Raw genomic sequence first — 18817 nt, 5'->3', positions numbered from 1 at the left:
ACAGTTTGTGGCCCCCAAAGGAATGAACCAAAGGTGAACTCATGGGACCACGGGAGGTGGACACCAATGGGTAGTAAACCCGGAACTGTGAAATAAACACTGACTGATAATGATGAACCCGGAACTGTGAGGAATTAACCGGTAGATAACCACGCCTCTCGGACAATCGTCATAATGTAAACAATGACAGTGATTGGTAGACACAGCAAACTACACAGGTTTTACTATAGATGGTATGTGTTAAGTAAAATACCCACTGTTCTACCTCTTGACCACTAGAATCAACACAGAAAAACTATGTGTAAACTTAAACGTTTATAACATGATCAAGAAAATCGTGTGATAACTAGTCACCCATTTGTCAATATAAAAACAATAACAACGATCAGATGGAGGTCGAATTAGTTCATGTTATTGTTTATAAACAACCAACTATGTTTGTCCGAGCACATGTGAAGGTGTGTCACAAATTCCATGTTTTGATTAGTCTAAAATTGGTTAATAGATCAAGCACGAAGTGAGTGAACCAAGGCTAACACTGGAGTGAACCAGAATATGGGAGGTCGATACCACTGGAGAATGAATCCTGGACAATGAACCTTTATAGAGAGCGGCTTTGGCCTTCGACACATACCTTTAATTTTATTCACTGACAATTCACGTGAAGTTTGGTTTGCAATCTTCGATGTTTTGCCATCTAATTGAATAAGATTCATAATATCACGAAGTGTTAGATGTGTTTGGCAACCCGAGGTTATATTTGGCAACCCCCTAAAGACATCTGGTAACTCTGCGACGAGATGTCAACAATTTGAAATCGAAAGTAGCAGCAAGTTGGACCACAGCTAGAAGCGTGTCGAGAAACCACAGCTGATGGCAAATGGCTTTTACTTTTAAGTTGTTCTTTACCTTACAATTACGGTTGTTGTCAATGACTTGGAGCTCCTAGATCTTTCTTGTACGTCCAGGTTTAATTTATTTTTCTGTGCCTGAATTGGTGAAAATAATTATATAATTAATAATCAATAACGAAAATGACCACACATCTCACTCCTCAGTCAGACTCTGACTCAGTAACTCTCTCTCACTCTCACTCTCTACTTTGGTAAAAAATTCTAATTGGATTGAACTCAATTATAAAGTGTTTATCAACACGATTCTAATGATACCAAAATTGTGAAGATCAGATAAGCCGAAGAAAAGTTATGTTAGTTAAAATAATTTAACGAAGTGGGTGGCCACAGCGTAATACGCAACCGTTACTGCCCCCATTCCTCGCAGCGTAGTGAGCGAAATTTTCCACCAGGTTACCGGGCGTGTCAAAGGTCACATCCGGTAAGTCGACCGTGGCGCCAACCGCGAAGTCGTGGTCGTTTTGTTCGATTGTGAATTGTGACTCTCGGTTTCCGAACATCAACAAACTTGCAGTTAAATGCAGTTAAGCAATTGCAGACTGAGACCAACACCTCTTTTAATCGCCAGGATTCTGTAAAGGTAAGAATTTGTCTTTTCTTTTATTTGATCAAGGCTAGGACAGTGTGTACTCAACCGATGGCGATATGATGATGATGTGATTGTGGATAGAGATGAATGAATGAATGTGTGTGGTCTGCATGCCAATGTGATCGTTATGGATTAATCCTTCGTTGATTTTACTTCTATTCTAATACTGTGTAGATCTAGTGTAACTGTAACAACTAGGCAGTTTTTAGTGAGCAGCAGCAGTGGAAGCCGTACCGGCGGTGACACAATTTTTAGAACTTTGGAGTGAAATGCCTCATGATCATGATAATGACGATGAATATAGATTAGATCTCTAGATATATACAGTATTGTCCAATAATGAGAAACGATATTATTATCATTAGTACTATTACTTTTTTTTTCAATTTATTTATTTATTTATTATTATTATTAATATTATTATTATTATTATTATTATTATTATTATTATTATTATTATTATTATTATTATTATTATTATTATTATTAACTTAAGCAATGACATTGGTATGTGCCATTTTCACTGCAGAGAATTTAATTTTTTTTTTTTTCATCGACAGCTAACATGAAAGAATTCAGTTGACCATACTGGTTTTCTGACAATCAAGAAAGATAGTTGGCTCAAGTGTGTTGTGGCAATCTTATCAATCAGCAAACCATCATCTTTGCCAGCAGAGCAGAGTATCTGCATGCACTTCTTGAAACTGGTTAGTAATGTTTTCAAATCTTCATGGCGCCTTTACATTTGTATTGGTGATCAATACAGTACACTCGAACACGGAAATTTCGAACAAGTCGGGACCATGACCATGCCTGTTTGTTCGAGATTTCCGTGTTTTCGAATTTTCCAAATTGAGTATTTTACAGAGGATTTGAATTTGAGGGAGGTAAATGTGGTTGGTCTTGATAAAATTCATATTATAATTATAATGATAGCGCTCCGTTATTATGAACTCTGTCGAGAGTCGATAGTGAGACTATTCAATTTCCTTTTCTCAACCAGTTCGAGACAATCAATTCGTGGGTAAAAAATTCAACATCGCAAAGGAATGTCCACTTTGTTCGAGATTTTCATTTTGCCAATACTAACGAAATAGAGGGATTGAAACTGGGAATTTTACCAACTTTGAGATTTGCATGCTCAATGTAAATTCTCGTTTTTCTAAATGAAAATGACAAAGGATTATTTGAATTGAGTTACTACTGCATTTATTAACTTAATAGAGTTTGTTGTCAAGACTTTTGTCCTGTATGTAATGCGAACAAAATTTCAACTATGTTGGTGAGAACGATGACCATTTAAAGAAAAAATTAGTATGTCTTTGACAAATTCATTTTATGACAATGATTTTAATTATATAGCCATTTCCAAAAATTGCTACGTAATGAAATGTCTCTTTTTTATTTCCATTTTTCAAACAAGAGCAAGATCAACCCTCTTTGTGGAACTACAGAAAAAGCAGTGCAAACATGTGATGTTGATTTTTCCTGTATTGAGACGAAAGAAATTTTTTTTCTAGGAGTTTGCGAAAGCAAATTGCTCTTTATTTGGTGCTAGATCTATTTTCACCATTTAGCTGTTTTCTTGTTTAAAATAGATTTTATTTTGCAGTTCAAATTGATTAGATACTTCTGTCACAAGCGGCATTTTAAAAAATTGAAAAATAAGGGTAGTGCTTAAAATCATATTTTGCGAAATCATATTTTGAGAATTTTTGATAATTAGTTTTTGTGATTACAATTACGATGATGAATTCGTAAGGTATAAATCATATTTGACCACAAAATTAGAGTAAGGTAATATAAAAAATTTTCAGTATTTAATTTCTTAGGGAATGGGTTAGCGAATCATTTATACATTTTGTAGTCAAATCAGTCTCCACAATTTTCGTGTTTTCTTGTCCTATGATGGTCATTATTTTGAAAATTTTATGGATCAGCTTATGTCAAATTAGTGCTTTCTCAAATTTCCATTGTATGTCATTTTCTGATTTTCTAACAACCATAAAAATGTCATTTTCGTTTAGATTATTTTCAGATTTGTTCAGAATCTTTTTTATGATGTCTTTTGCATCATGATGGAAGCATTTTGGGGTAAATTAAAATTTAGAGGATTTTTTTAATTTTAGAAATTATTTTTTTCCTGTCGACCTGCGCCACAATTACAGTCGAAATTTAAAAGATATTGTAAAGAATTTATTTTGTAGACTAGTGATAAACTCTTCCATCATGATGTAGTTATTTATGTAATAAACATTGTGTGTAAATTTGAAAGAAATTTATATGCTTGTTTTTTGGTGCATCTGATCAATGTTAGAAATTTTAGGGTTTTACAACTAATCTTAGTCTATAGGGTGTCCCTGTAAAATGTAAAAAAAATAATTAAAGACTTGGTTTTTTTGGTGTTTATCTTCACATTACTAGTTTCTGAGATTAACTATAAAGCATATTTGACCACCAAATTATTTTTTTTAAAATGAAAAATTGAGATCATTCAATATTTTTTTCTAAGCGATATGGGTTAGCGAATCAATTATTTTTCTAATTTCTTTTCAGAACTTGATCAATTTACATTTTCTTGTTCCATATTGATTATACTTTGGTATTTTGATGGACGTTATCTGCAAAATTAGCTTGTTTATCAAATTAAAGAAAGATTATGTTTTTTCTCAAAATTCCATTTTGCATCATTTCCTGATTTTCTGACATTCATATCTGGATTGTTTTCCAATAGTCTTCCAATTTGGTCAGAATCTTTCGTATGATGGGTTTTGCATCATGGTGGATTTGGTTTTGGGCTAGACTAAAATTTAGTGGTTTTATGAACTTTTAAATTGGATTAAATTGCCTGTCATTCTATGCCAAATTTTCAATCGTAATCGAAGAACAATTCAATAAATAAATTAATTAAAATTTTCAAGTCTTGCTAAACCTTTACATCATGATGAAGCTATTGTCGGAGACAGTGTGTGCAAATTTGGAAGGTATTCGTTGGTTTTCGATGCATCACTGTAGAAAATTGGGGGGGGGGGTTGGTCTGATTTTAGCCTATATTGTCTGTGTCATTGAAGACATTTAAACATATTGAGCTTTTTAAATACTGTAGTGCAATATCCACTAAATGTGCTCGAAGCGCTTTACAAGAGGTCCCTGGTCAACAGCAATATTTAACATATAGGATAGGACATGACGCCTGTTATGCGATATTACAATTTTTCGGACAGAGACAACACCGTTAACGACCAGGTACTCATTTTACACCCGAGTACGGTGAGAGAATGTGAGTAAAGATCTGAAAGCGAGTGTCATACCATAAGACCACACAGCCACACATTTAAGTTTTTAGCTTTTTTTGTGTGTGTGTTTGTGTTAATCATTAAATTAGACCTCCTACCACCTAAAAATAATAGGGGAATACCAATATTGGCACTGCGAGATATAAAATGGACTTTTGACTACAGGTTCTCCTTTAAGGTGAAACATTTCCTAGCTCAGATGTTTTAAGCGGACTAGTGCGTTCCAATGTGGGATAATTTTTTTTTCATAATGCATGTAAATTGGTGGTAGCGTAATAAAATCTGGATGCGAAACGGAAAATGGATTTATAACAGCCATCGGAAACTTCGTAACGTTTTACGCTCTACCTTTCTACGCTGCAGCTACCATCTCGGCAAGTGGGTGGTAGCGTAATAAAATCTGGATGCTAAACGGAAAATGGATTTATAACAGCCATCGGAAACTTCGTAACGTTTTACGCTCTACCTTTCTACGCTGCAGCTACAATCTCGGCAAGTGGGTGGTAGCGTAATAAAATCTGGATGCGAAACGGAAAATGGATTTATAACAGCCATCGGAAACTTCGTAACGTTTTACGCTCTACTCTACCTATCTACGCTGCAGCTAACATCTCGGCAAGTGGGTGGTAGCGTAATATGCTGCACCTACTACCGTTTCTTTCCCATAACGTAACGCGCGATGTTTACCATCCCGTGGTCACCGTCGCGTAGCACGCAGTGTCTACCAGCGGCCATAATTTAAAGGCTGAAAATTGAAAATAAAAACGAATATCCAGAGATTTCACTCTCATGGCGAAATCACTATTCGCAGTAGTACAATCGCTCTCCCATCTCTTAAAATGAGTCTTTGTCCCCTCACTGAAAACAACACTGTATTTTTTGTTCAAAATGGCGTGTTGTCGAATGGCTTGAAGTTTAATGAGAGTATGTTAGTGTTAGTGTTAGCGTGTTAATTTGAATTTGAAAGAAGGAAAGAAAAGGAGGGATAATTGAACATTTTGTGATTTAGAATTGAAATTTTGAACGTTTTGATTTTTCCTCCAAGTCTGAAACTTGACAAGATCTTGTTTTGTTTTGTTTTTGATACCCCAATCCAATCCATGAAAATTCCCCCATCCCCACCTCTCCTACTTGATCATTCGTTCACATCTCAAAATCTATCAACTTATCTGTCAGATTACTTTAATTTTAATGGGAATTTATACAGTTAGTTAGTTAAATATATTTTATAAAGTTTCAGGAATCTCTCTCTCTTTCTCTCTCTCTCTCTCTCTCTCTCTCTCTCTCTCTCTCTCTCTCTCTCTCTCTCTCTCTCTCTCTCTCTCTCTCTCTCACACACACACACACTCGCCATTGCTCATGACTCATATCTCAGTGCTCCTGCAAATAAAAGAAGTTACCATCAATAAACTACTACTGCAGCCACCACTACATCATCATTACTACTACTACCACAGCAACCTCCACATTGTTATCAAAACTAGCAACTACCACCACCTTTACATCATCCTCCTCCTCGTCATCATGCTACCACCACATCATCATCATTACTACCACTACCACAGCTACCACATTGTTATCAAAACTACAGCAACCAAATTGCAACCACCATTGCATCATTATTATCCTTATAGTCATCATCACTATCACTAATACATCATTACCACCACCACTACAATCACAACCACCACATCAACACCACCATCACTACCCAAAAACAGACACATCATCATCGTCAACGAAACGCATAATAATTCTAATAGGCTCGATAGTAATAATAATTTTAAAAAAATAATTTTAAAAAAAATTCCAGCTTTTTAAAAAAGCAAATGGATCATTGAAATGTAAGTTTTTGAATTGAAAACATCAAACTGGCAATTCCGCCTTTTTTTTTCAACCAGCAAGAAACTTGTTAATCAACAAATCGGTTCATTGTCCACCAACCATTAAAAATTTCACTACCCACCTACCTGTTAACTTTATTATCTTCCTTTGTTTCTATAATTTGTTCATTCTAACCACAATTTGGGGGAAATTGATGATGGCTGGGGATTTGTTTATTTCACGGACAAGTCTCTAGGTCTGGGTGTTGTTCGCCCAAACACCAACCTATTATTTTCCTGTCTTCCTCATGCAAAATAAAACAATTTTTTATCACACTTCCACAAAACTAAATCCAACAACATATTATTCGAATCAGAGATGAAAATAACTATTAAAACAAGGAAGCAAAGATGGTGGAAAATTATCTAGCTTATATTTGAATTTTAAGATAACCCGATATTGGTGTGGATAGACTACCTTTCATTATGATCCTTTTAGCTGCACTGGTTTGAATCCGCTCATCCCTCTTTTTTTTTTTTTTTTTTTCCTTTTTGCTTCCCAAATGATGTTCATTTTTTCCACTTTTGTTCGAAAGTTTTTTCGTTGATTTTTTTTATCCATTTCGTTCAATTTTAATTCATTATAATTTTGTTCTAATTTTTGTTCGTTCTTTTTTGTTCTCAAATATTTATTGCTATTATAATTATTATATTTAATTATTATATTATTATTATTATTATTATATTATATTATTATTATTATTATTATTATTATTATTATTATTATTATTATTATTATTATTATATTATTATATTATTATTATTATATTATTATTATCATTATTTATTTTATTATTTCTTATTTATCTATTTATTATTACTATATTATTATTCTCTCTATTTCAGTAATATTTCTTCTTCTTCTCTCTCTCTCTCTTTCTCTCTTCTTCTCTCTCTTTCTTATTATTACTATTATCTCTCTCATTCTCCCTGCTCTTTTCTTTCTCTCTCTCTCTCTCTCTCTCTCTCTCTTCTCTCTCTCCTCCTCTCTCTCTCTCTCTCCTCTCTCTCTCCTCTCTCTCTCTCTCTCTCTCTCTTTCTTCTCTCTCTCTCTCTCTCTCTCCCTCTTTCTTCTCTCTCTCCTCTCTCTCTCTCCTCTCTCTCCTCTCTCTCCTCCTACCTCTCTCTTCTCTCTCTCTCTCTCTCTCTCTACTCTCTCTTCCCCTCTCTCTCTCTCTCTCTCTCTCTCTCTCTCTCTCTCTCTCTCTCTCTCTCTCTCTCTCTCTCTCTCACACACGTAAAAATAAATAAAACCAAACATTAATAAAGATATTTGAGTTATTCCTGGATATTACATTGATTATAGCTCAAGAGAGCAAAATTGTGGTCTCCCTTGTAAAAATTAATATTTTGTTTAGGGATATCATAATCATAGTATTTTTTCCATATTTGGAATTCTACTGCTTAAACTAACACTAATTTTTCATATAATTTGATCTGCAATAGTAACAGGCTGAGATTTCGTAGCATTAATTAATCACTACAATGAGTCATTTATTGCCAAGACTAACAAGCTGAGGTTATTAGATTGTTAAATCCATTTTTATCCCACATTTCTCTCAGGATATTACTGCTTACTTTGCAGTTATGAACCATGTTGGTTTTTTTTGTTTTTTGTTTTTTAAAATAAGTTTTAAGTTATCAAATTGAAAAATGTAGTTTGGGTGGAAATTTTTAATCATGTGCACTTTGTTCATGATGTTTATATATGGTGCTCATCTTTTTCAAGGAAACTCAAGAAATTCAAGCAAGGCAGTGTGTTAGTAATTACATTTATTTTGATTACATTTGACTAACAGTCAAAAAATTATTTTTATGTTCATGTTGTGTAGTGTTTTTGGTAGTAAAAGTACTTTTTGCCAGATCTAGCAGCCCCAGCTACTCAATTAAAGCTGGGTGGACAGGAGAGTCCGAAAAAAAAAATCGTCTTTATCTGGGATAGATCCCTGTCCCTTTGTGTGTGAAGCGAGTGCTCGACCAACTCGGCTATTGGGACCCGCAGTAATTGTTTTGCATGTGTATATAATTTTTTGGCCAGATTCTGGCAATGGCAGTCATTTGTACTGAAAAAAAAAAAAAAGAATTATTTAAAACAGTGTCCCGATTTTGTTTATAGTGTCGTGAGTTTGGACTAGTTAAAATTTTTCTCTTCTTATGTAAAAGTAGATTGTAAAATATTTTTTCAAAAATTTTTATTTCCTTTTTTTTTCATCCAGAAAATCCAACTGTAGTCCCAATCTACCAAATACATCAAATTGACCATCTTCGTTGAAGTCTGTCTCATAAACTGTTCAAACCTTGTCACTTGGCAGTGGGTCACAAAGTTAAAGGTGAGAAATATGAGAGACCATGCAAAACATGGTCGAGATATTCAAATATTCAGCGTCCTCTCATTTTTATTGGAAGTCATTGAAATTTGCTCCTGCATCTATTTTCTACAGTGAGTCAATCATGCAACTCATGCAAATGAACATTTTTTTTTACAAATTATTTGCTCTTTAAGAATGATTTATCAATTGACTCATATAAATTACTCATTAAATTTTTATCATCACAAATACTATTGTTGTTATTTTTGATATTGTTGTTATAATGATGATAATAGTAATAATATTAATAATAGTGATAATAATAATAATAATGAAAATAATAATAATAATAATAATAATAATAATAATAATAATAATAATAATAATAATAATAATGAAAATAATATTAATAATAATAATAATAATAATAATAATAATAATAATAATAATAATAATAATAATAATAATAATAATAATAATAGTAATAATACATAATATTAATAATAGTGATAATAATAATGATGGCCTATGCTCTGACTGGGGTTAAGGGCTTAAGTAAGTAAGTAAATTAAGTCCTTATATTTCATGGTACATTTCACCATTGCAATTTTATAGAAAAGACAATGATTGATGTAATGCGACCAAAGACAATATTTTTAGCCAATGGTGTTGAGTGTTGAGAAAAAAATGACCCCACCCTCAACTGATAAATGCAGGCCTCATTATTCAGAACTTATAATTTTCATGGGATGGCTGACATCTTGCAGTTGAGAGAGACGGAAGGGAGCATTTTTTCAGTAAATCAAATCTTTGAGATCAGCAGGTCATTTCCTATATAAATGCCTTTTTTGCTGTTGTCACATCCAGAAAGCCTGGTTTTGCTAATTAAAAACCTAAGTTGATGTTCTTCATTGCCTGAGCTGAAAACAAAGCTAACAAAATGGATCTTGGAATACAAAAGCAGACAACCGTTACTGACTTCCAAGCAATATGGTCATACTCTTCAATAACAGCACTTTAAAAAAATTACCATTTGTAGGCAAATCCTAATCAACCCTGTTTTGTAGGTTCTTATTTGCCATTCATTTCCCTCTATTTCGTTTTTTTCCTGTATATATCAACATTAGGCTTATTAGTGTATCAACATTTAACACCATCCTGGTGATGTACATTTGAGCACGGAAATCTCGAACAAGCCGGGACTATTTGTTAGAGATTTCTGTGTTTCGAGTTTTCCGTGTTGAGTATATTACAAAGGATATGAGGGAGGTAAATGCGGGTGGTCTTGATAAAAGTCACATTATAATGATTACTCCCCTTAATAAGAACTCTGTAAAGAGTCAGAGAGTGAGAGAATTCAATTTCCTTTGATTGGCCACCTTTTACATAACTATCTTTGAAGAGTTTTCACTGGTGTTACATATAGTAAGTCTTGTCTTGTTCAATTTCAGAAATGGAATGACAATTCCCACTGCGTGTGCTTAACAAAAAAGCCAGCATATCGCATTGTGGATTTCACACTCATTCTCATACTCTATCACTCCTCACTTGACTCCCTCACACTCAGGCTAAAGAGAGATGGCATTGCTCTCACAGAGTTTCATCTATGATAATGCTTTCACCCCATCTTCCCCTAATCGTTTGTATCATTTTAATATGTAACAGTTACTGCCTAAGGCAATCACTGCCTTGCTAGTCACTTGTCCCAACGGTACTGGTCAGTTTGCCATGGTATTGGTGAGGTAACATCGTCTAATACAAGAGGTCAATGGAGTGGTGGGTGGTGTGTGTAAGACCCTGTTCAAACATGCTTCATGATTCCCCCTTGCACACACAGACGCAAGTGCGCACACACACACACACACACACATATATGGCATGCACAAGCACATGTAACACATTGACTGACACTTGGTGTTATGGAGAGATTGATGGGAATGTCGTTCGCGATTTCCGTGCTCAAGTGTATGTATGTATATTGTCCTGCACTGCACCAAGGTCATAATAAAATGGTGAAGTACACTTCAGCAAGGTTTCCTCGAACTCCTCGGGTCATACAAAAAAAGGGGAGGGGGGGGGGGGGGCAGTGAGGCTCAGTGGTATACCTAGTTTGATTATCCATCGGGTTATGTGGCCTTCAGCAAACTACCTCAGTCTTACTCAATTTGCGGCGCTGTGCTGCAGCTGACACCTGGTGATATCTTGAAGTCAAATACCTCCGGTTTCAGTGTTTGAGTAAAATACCCTAATTTAGTAATAGCATCGGTAAAAATTCGAAAAAGTGATTCAGCCACATTTTCAGTGTATGGAGGTGTGTCATTGTGTCAATATGTTTGCTGTGTAATAATTTAATAATGGTATAAAAACGGTGATGAAATTAGGCCTCATTTTCAGTAGGAACATTTTCAGGTTTGGCAAAGTGTCGAGATTTTAGTTTCAGGTTTCAGCACTTCTGCCTTTATTTCAGTGTAGTCATTGTGGATTGTTCAGAATATTATGGGGTTCCTGACCTCCCATAGTGGGCAGGGGGGTACATACTGTGTCTTCTATCCCCTTATATCTGTTTTCCAACATGCTTTCTGTCTTTGTCTTGGAATGAGATTATTTGGTTTTGCCCTGTCCCTGGCCGGAGTCCTAGCTGGGAGGGACACGGTCAAATGCCTAGTTATTGTTTTGGGAGATGATATTTTTTTCCTTGTAAATCGTCTCTCTGTTATGTATTATTATATCCCATTTTCTTCCTTTTTACTGGCGCTGATATAACCTAAATGTGTTGCAATCGCCGTAAAACCCTCAAAAACAAAAAACAAACAGAATATTATCGAATTTCTTGCCTATAACTTTATTCCAAATTGTATACCTGTACTTGATTTGTTTAAATTTTCATTTTGATTTTCTCTTTCATCTTAAACAGATAAAAAGAAACAGAAAACAGGAAAAGAAAGAAAAACTTATGTTGAGGATACAATATTCAATAAGAGCACCACGGCAGATGTTTCATTTGTAAATAAAGAGATGGAAATTAAGATGGAAATAAAAAGAGAGGATGATGCTCTCGATGACGCAACCCTCACAGTAAACAAGAGCAAAGACATGTTGCTCATGGGTGAAAAATCAGATAAAAAGAAAAGGAAGAAGCGACAGATGGAAGTTTTAGATGTTGATCAAATTCTAGATTTTAAGGTACCGAATGTTATATGTACTGATGAGAAAACATTGGACAAGAAAAAGATGAAATCTGGAGATGAGACTCATGAAGAAGGTTCATCAGCTGTCAATATGTCACATGAGAACAATTTAAGGAAAAAGAAAAAGAAGAAAAAAAAGAAAAAAGATTTCAATATTCCTGGAGATTTAACCAGTGGTGTAATTAGAAGCTCAGATGAGTTCAATACTGTACGGAAATCAGAGAAAAAGAATGAGATTGTAAATGCAGAGAAGTGTAAAAATAAAACCCCTGAGGATTCCAATATGGATGTAAAGAATAGTGCAAAAGCGTCACGAGGGACATATTTTAACCAAAGAGCTAATCAAGCCAATAATATGCAAGGAATTTATGCTAGTACACATAAAAGAAAAAAGATAAAATTCAAAGAGAATGTAAGTTTTAAGAAAGTACTGAAACAGAGAGCAAATATAGGTTCAGAGATGCAGGTAAAACGGATACAAGCTGTAGGTGGTGAAATTTCCTATGATGAAGTAATGAATGATTTGATTCAAAAATTAAAGAAAAAAATTGTAAAGAAAGCTAAGAAGCAGCAGGAAGACAAAAATGTTGAAAAGCTCAATTTGAAGATTGATAAGTTAAAAAATGAAGCTGTTGAAAAAGCATCTGAACTGAACAGTGATGCAGTTGAGAAATTAAATACAATTGAAAATTCTATATATAGAAAAATGAAAAAGAAGATGAGGAAAAAAAGAGTTGTCATCAATGAAATGGCACGAGAGCGCTTCAGTAAAGGTAAAATTGGCGTGGGAAATCAGTGTCAGACTGGAGTTGAAGCGTTACAATCAAGGATTAAGGATGCACGTTTTGAAATTAAACAAGCTGTTAAAGAAACCAAAAAAGATTTAGAACAGAAACTCGAGGCATTTAGACAAAAAATGGAAGAGTTAGAGAATATTGTTGTAAAGGAGGAGATAGATTCTGCATTTTCAGGTGCAGCTGTTGTCAAAGGCTACTTATGTTAAAATATGAAATGAACAGAGAAAAATTAAAGAAGTCTATTCTATTTCTATTGCTCAGTTTTGATTTATTGTAGTTTACTGATAAGCTAGCTCCAAAACGCTTTAAGCATGTTTAGTGGATATTGAGCTGTATTTTTAATTTTTTAAAAATACAGCTGTGCACCTATCTGTCATCTGCATTTTTTGCGGCCGCAAATATCAGGGCGATCCGCAAATTTGGGCAAATTTCCCAAAATTGGCAAATCGTGGCAAATTTTGGGAAAATTGGCAAATCGCGAGGCAAATGTTGGGGCAAAAATGAAGCGAAAACAAAATAACGAAAAAAAAAGTGCGGATTGAGAAATGTTGCAGCTTTGCCTGGGCCCCAAACCAAGGGAAGCGACTCTCTACGGATAATGATTCTTTAAAATCTTTGTCACAACACTATTCATAATGGAGCCTCCTTAAATGTAATAAATTGTCTTTTATATATATTTTTTTCTGTATCACGTGTTAATTTTTACTGAAACGCTTAGTTCTCCTCGGCAAATGTTTTGGCAAATTTTGGTCTTTTTGGCAAATTTTGGGGGTTTTTTGGGCAAATTTTAGGTCCCAATTTGGCAAAAAATGCAGATGACAGGCCTATGTGTTCTAGTGATATGACACTCACTTTCAGACCAGTAGGTCCCTGATTCAAGCTCAGCTCTGGGTGGTGCAAAGGTTCTTTACTCACATTCTAACACCATACTCAGGTGTAAATGAGTGCTTGGTCAGTAACAGCATTGTCCTTGTAAAAAATGTAATGCCTTACAAGCTTGATGCCTCGTCTTACATGTTTGCTGTTGGTTTGGGACACCTTGTAAAGTACTTTGAGCACGTTAGTGGATGTTGCTCATGTATTTTTTTTTTTTTTAATACATATGTGAGGCTGTGTGCCAAAGGTCACTTTTGAAAGTTTTGTCACAAAAGTACGTCAATGATGTACATGTATAAAAAAAAGTATGGGAAATTTTGTTTTTTTATGTTTCTCTTTATTGAATAATGATGAATGATTTATTCACCAAAGTCGGAAAGTCGTATTTTAAGTCTAGGTTGGAAAAGTCGGATTTTGGTCTGTAGAGCAGCTTTGTGGTCTGAAAAAAATTAACATTGGTTGGAAAAATTAGAATGTTAATAAATTTCCTATTACCACTACAGCTACTACTTCCACCACCTAAATTTCATGTGAGGCAGCCCTTATTTTTGCAGTAGCTTTCTCATTCTATAATAAGGTTAGATATGTTTTTAAACTATCTTTGATCTTTGACTTACGGCATTATTTCTCCCATAGTGGGCAGGGAGGTACTTGCTGTCTTCTACTTCTATCCCCTTTTGCTTTCTGTCTGTCTTGGAATGAGATTACTTGGTTTTGTCCTGGTCCTGGCCGAATGCCCTGGCTGGGAGTAGGGAAACAGTCGAATGTATAGAGGTTTGGGAGATGATATTTTTTCTCCTTGTAAATTATCTCTCTGGTATGTATTGTCATTTATTTATTTTTTAAACATATGATTTGTAAACATTTGAGTGTGTTCCTCACTCTCAGTGGGGACCTGTGCTTGTGTATGGATGAGACTTTTAGGTGATCTCAAACTAAGTACTTTGATAGTGTGCTCTTGGAATCTACATCTGTCCCCTATTTGAACCAATTCCCCTTTGTCTCCCTTATTCTTGGATGCTTTAATTGTAATTTTTTACTATCCCATTTTCTTCTTTTTTACTGGCGCTGATATAACCTAAATGTGTTGCAAGACAAGAGAAAGTAAGACAAAGGGGAACTGGGAACAAATAGGGATCAGATGTAGATTCCAAGAGCTTACCACCAATGTACTTAGCTTGAGATCACCTATAAGTCTCATCCAGACACAAGCACAAAATCCAACAAAGAGGAATACACTCAGATGCTTACATTATACATTAAAAATAACAAATATAATAATACATAACAGAGAGATGATTTACAAGGAAAAAAATATCAGCTCTCAAAACAATAACTATGCATTGGACTGTGTCCCTCCCAGCCAGGGCCATGACAAAACCAAGTAATCTCATTCCAAGATAAAGACAGAAGGCATGTTGGAAAACAGACATAGGGGGATTAGGAGACACAGTATGGACCCCCCTGCCCGCTATGGGAGGTCAGGATCCCCACCCAGTACGGCACTTGTGACACTATTATGTCCTTTCAGCGCCAATAAAACTATTGGGACTAGTTCGAATAGGGAATAGAAGATTCCATGATCAATCATCAATGTGTCTATTTTAATATCGCCTAAAAATCTCATTCAGGCACAAGCAAAGAGTCCAGATATTAGGCTTAGGATACACTCAAACTCAAATTTTTACAAAGTACACTATATGATAATTAAAAACTAATAATAATAATTGTTTTTAAGTTTAAGGATTTTATGGCGCTTGTGACACATTTTGGTCATTTCAGCACCAGTACAAGGAACGAAAATGGGATAAACATAAAAATTTGATTTCACACTAGAAAAAGTGAGGCAAAGGGAAATAGTTCAAATAGGGAACAGATGTAAATTCCAAGAACATACTATCAGTGCACTTAGTTTAAAATCACCAAAAAGTTGCATCCAAACACAAGCACTCAAATGTTTACAAACCATTAATACCCCCCCCCCCCCAAAAAAAAAAAAAAAGAAAAAGAAAAACAAAACAAAAAAAAAAACAAAAACAAAGCAGTTCATAACAGATGATTTAGAAGAAAAAATATCACCTCTTAAAACATACACATTTGACTGTTTCCCTCTCAGCCAAGGACTCCGGAAAGGGCCAGGACAAAACAAAGTAGTCCCATTCCAAGGCAAAGATAGCAACTCAGTAAACAGATAGATAGGGGGATAGAAGACACAACAAGAAACCTGCCCACAGTGGGAGGTAAAAGATCCCACCCAGTAATGATAATAGAAAATAAGAGTAAGAGCAATGAATTACACGGAATAAAATATCACCTCTCAAAAAAGGTTACTATCAATTGAGTATCTCCTTCCCAGCTAAGGATCTCTGCTTGGACCTGGAAAAAAACTTCAGCAATCTCAATTCAGAAAAAAAGACAGAGAGCAAAAGAGGGAAAACAGATATTGGGAATAGAAGACACAGCAAGTGACCTCCTGCCCACCTGCTTTACAGCGCTTGCAACACATTTAGGTCATTTCAACGCGAGTGAAAAAAACCCCAAAAACCATTGGATTGTCCAAAAATTCTAGATTTACAATTAAAAGGACATGAAAAAAAGTAAGACAACTGGGGCCAGTTCAGACAAGGAACAGATGTAGAATCCAAAAGGACACTATCGCTATCAGTGAACTTAGTTTGAGATTACCTAATAAGAGGAATACACACACACGTTTACAAATCATGTTTCAAAATAAAATATATAACTAGGGAGATGATTTAATTTATAAAGAAAAAATATCATCTCCCAAAACTATAACTAATACATTTAACCGTTTCTCTCCAAGCGTAAAACTACGACTAGGCCCAGGACAAAACTAAGTAAAATCTTATTCCAAGACAAAGACAAGAAGCAAGTTGAAAAACAGAAAAAGGGTTAGTTATAGAAATAGAAGACAGCAATTGACCTCCCAGTCCTACGGGAGTCGGGAGGGCAAAAAAACCCCACCCAGATAAACATTGAAATCACAAACTGGTTTGCCAACTGATTCTTGTTTTTGTTTTTGAGGGTTTTACGGCACTTGCAACATAATAAGGTTATATCAGCGCCAGTAAAAAGGATGAAAATGGGATAGTAAAAAGTTCTAGAATTACAATTAAAGCACCCAAGAAAAGGTAAGACAAAGGAGAATTGGTTCAAATAGAAAAGATGTAGATTCCAAAAGCACACAAAGTGCTTAGTTTGAGATCACCTAAAAATCTCATCCAGACACAGCCACAGGTCCCAATTAAGAGGAACACACTCAAATGTTTACAAATCATACAGTGCATAACAGAGAGATGATTTACAAGGAAAAAAAATCTCCCAAAACCAACTATACATTTGACTGTTTCCCTCCCAGCCAACGTCAGGACAAAACCAAGTAATCTCATTCCAAGACAGACAGAAAGCAACTGAAAAACAGATACAGGGGGATAGAAGACACTACAAGTACTACAAGTACCTCCCTGCGCACTATGGGAGATCAGCAACTGTTTCTTCTGGCAATCCTGTTCCATTGATAGATATGGACAAAACGGAAGTTTTACACTGAAAAACTAACATCTCCCACAAAAAAAGAATAGATGTTTGTATAAATGTATTGTTTGATTAGGATCTCTACAATGTCTGTAGACCTTACTGTCATTTCAGCGATGGAATACATATTTAATTCAATAGACTTAAAATATAAAGTGAGAACACGACGAGTCCAGCAGAGATCAGTAGCAATTAATCTGAAGCCACTTTAAAGTCCAACATGGTCTTTGCCAAAAGGGATACACTAAAACAGTTACAGAGTAAAGATGTCAATAACTGAATTATGATATAATATAACGGAGAGATGATTTATAAGGTAAAAAATCTAATATCTTCTCTGTCAACAAAAAGCTCTCTCTTGCAGCAAAAAGAAAAAAAAAAATCCAAGACAGGTAAACCAAAAAAACAACAAGAAAATAAGTCCCAGAGGAAGAATAACTTTAAGAATTATATAGGGAAAAAAGGCAAAAAGTATTAAAGATACGGTAACAATTTCTTGCTACGCTTTGGATAGGACGCTAATCCATTAAAAAAAAACAACAAAAAAAAAAACAGTCTGACAGATTTAGCAAAAACGGCAACTGAATCAATCCTGGATGGACAAAAAGGTTGAAAAAAATCACTACAGCAGCGTGTACAGATAGTGATAGCGGTCCTTGTCTTTGCATGTGAAGCAAACAGTCTACCACTGAGCTATCCAAACCCCCAAAATCAACATAACGAACAAAAAAAAAAAAAAAAAAAAATCAATGACATTTTATATTTTACTTCATTATTTAATCATTCACTTAGATCACATTCATCTGCAGAATGAGACAATGATAAATATGTACATTGTAGAAGCACTGATTTTACGGCACTTCCAGCACCATAACTTATGTTGCTTCAGCGCAAAATAGCATTGCATGTACTGTACAGAAAGTATATGGTAATGGTAACTTAAAAAAAATAAATTGATATAACAATTTTTAAAAATAGGGACAATAAGCAAACAGAAAGAAGAAAAAAAATGAGAAGAAAGAAAGAAAGAATTTAAAATCCTATTAGCTCTTAAACGATATGATACGATACGGAAGAAGAAACAAAAAAACTAACAAACGCAAAACAAGCACAACATTAAAAGACAAAAACAACCTACAATAACAAATAAATAATGACAGAGACGTATTTACATTTTGTTCTTATTTTCTTTATGGCTATTACAACATTTGACAGCCACTTCAGTACCGTTACTGGTAAAAATTGAAGATGATGGGACAGCTAATAGTAAAACTTGATAAGATTTTAGATCTAGAGTTAACCCTTACAATACAACCACCAAAGACTAAACAAGACAAACGTGACTAGTTCATAGAACAGAATAGGATCCCAAGAGCAATCTTCAGTGAAGCAGGGACATATCAACACCAC

At 34.7% G+C, this 18817-nt stretch overlaps 1 protein-coding gene across 3 annotated transcripts in view; it reads left to right on the top strand.

The window, feature by feature from the left end:
- LOC144978311 (uncharacterized) overlaps positions 1-13223 on the top strand; it is a 21508-nt gene extending 8285 nt beyond the window's left edge. Inside the window, exons 1-4 of one of the 3 annotated variants that reach the window (XM_078924178.1) lie at positions 1360-1494; positions 2064-2210; positions 8899-9012; positions 11906-13223. In XM_078924178.1, coding sequence (XP_078780304.1) covers positions 12007-13182 — 1176 coding nt within the window. In that variant the 5' untranslated portion in view covers positions 1360-1494; positions 2064-2210; positions 8899-9012; positions 11906-12006 and the 3' untranslated portion in view covers positions 13183-13223. Of the gene's footprint in view, positions 1-800; positions 959-1359; positions 1495-2063; positions 2211-8898; positions 9013-11905 lie in introns of those variants that run through there. The other 2 variants (XM_078924177.1, XM_078924179.1) reach the window with 2 other exon arrangements.
- Positions 13224-18817: the final 5594 nt, after the last annotated feature.

Source organism: Berghia stephanieae, chromosome 8, assembly GCF_034508935.2.
Source record: "Berghia stephanieae isolate SIO BIC M18660-M18661 chromosome 8, UCSD_Bste_1.3, whole genome shotgun sequence".
In the NCBI taxonomy this organism is placed as follows: Eukaryota; Metazoa; Mollusca; class Gastropoda; order Nudibranchia; family Aeolidiidae; genus Berghia; species Berghia stephanieae.
This window is presented reverse-complemented; position numbering and strand designations above follow the sequence as displayed.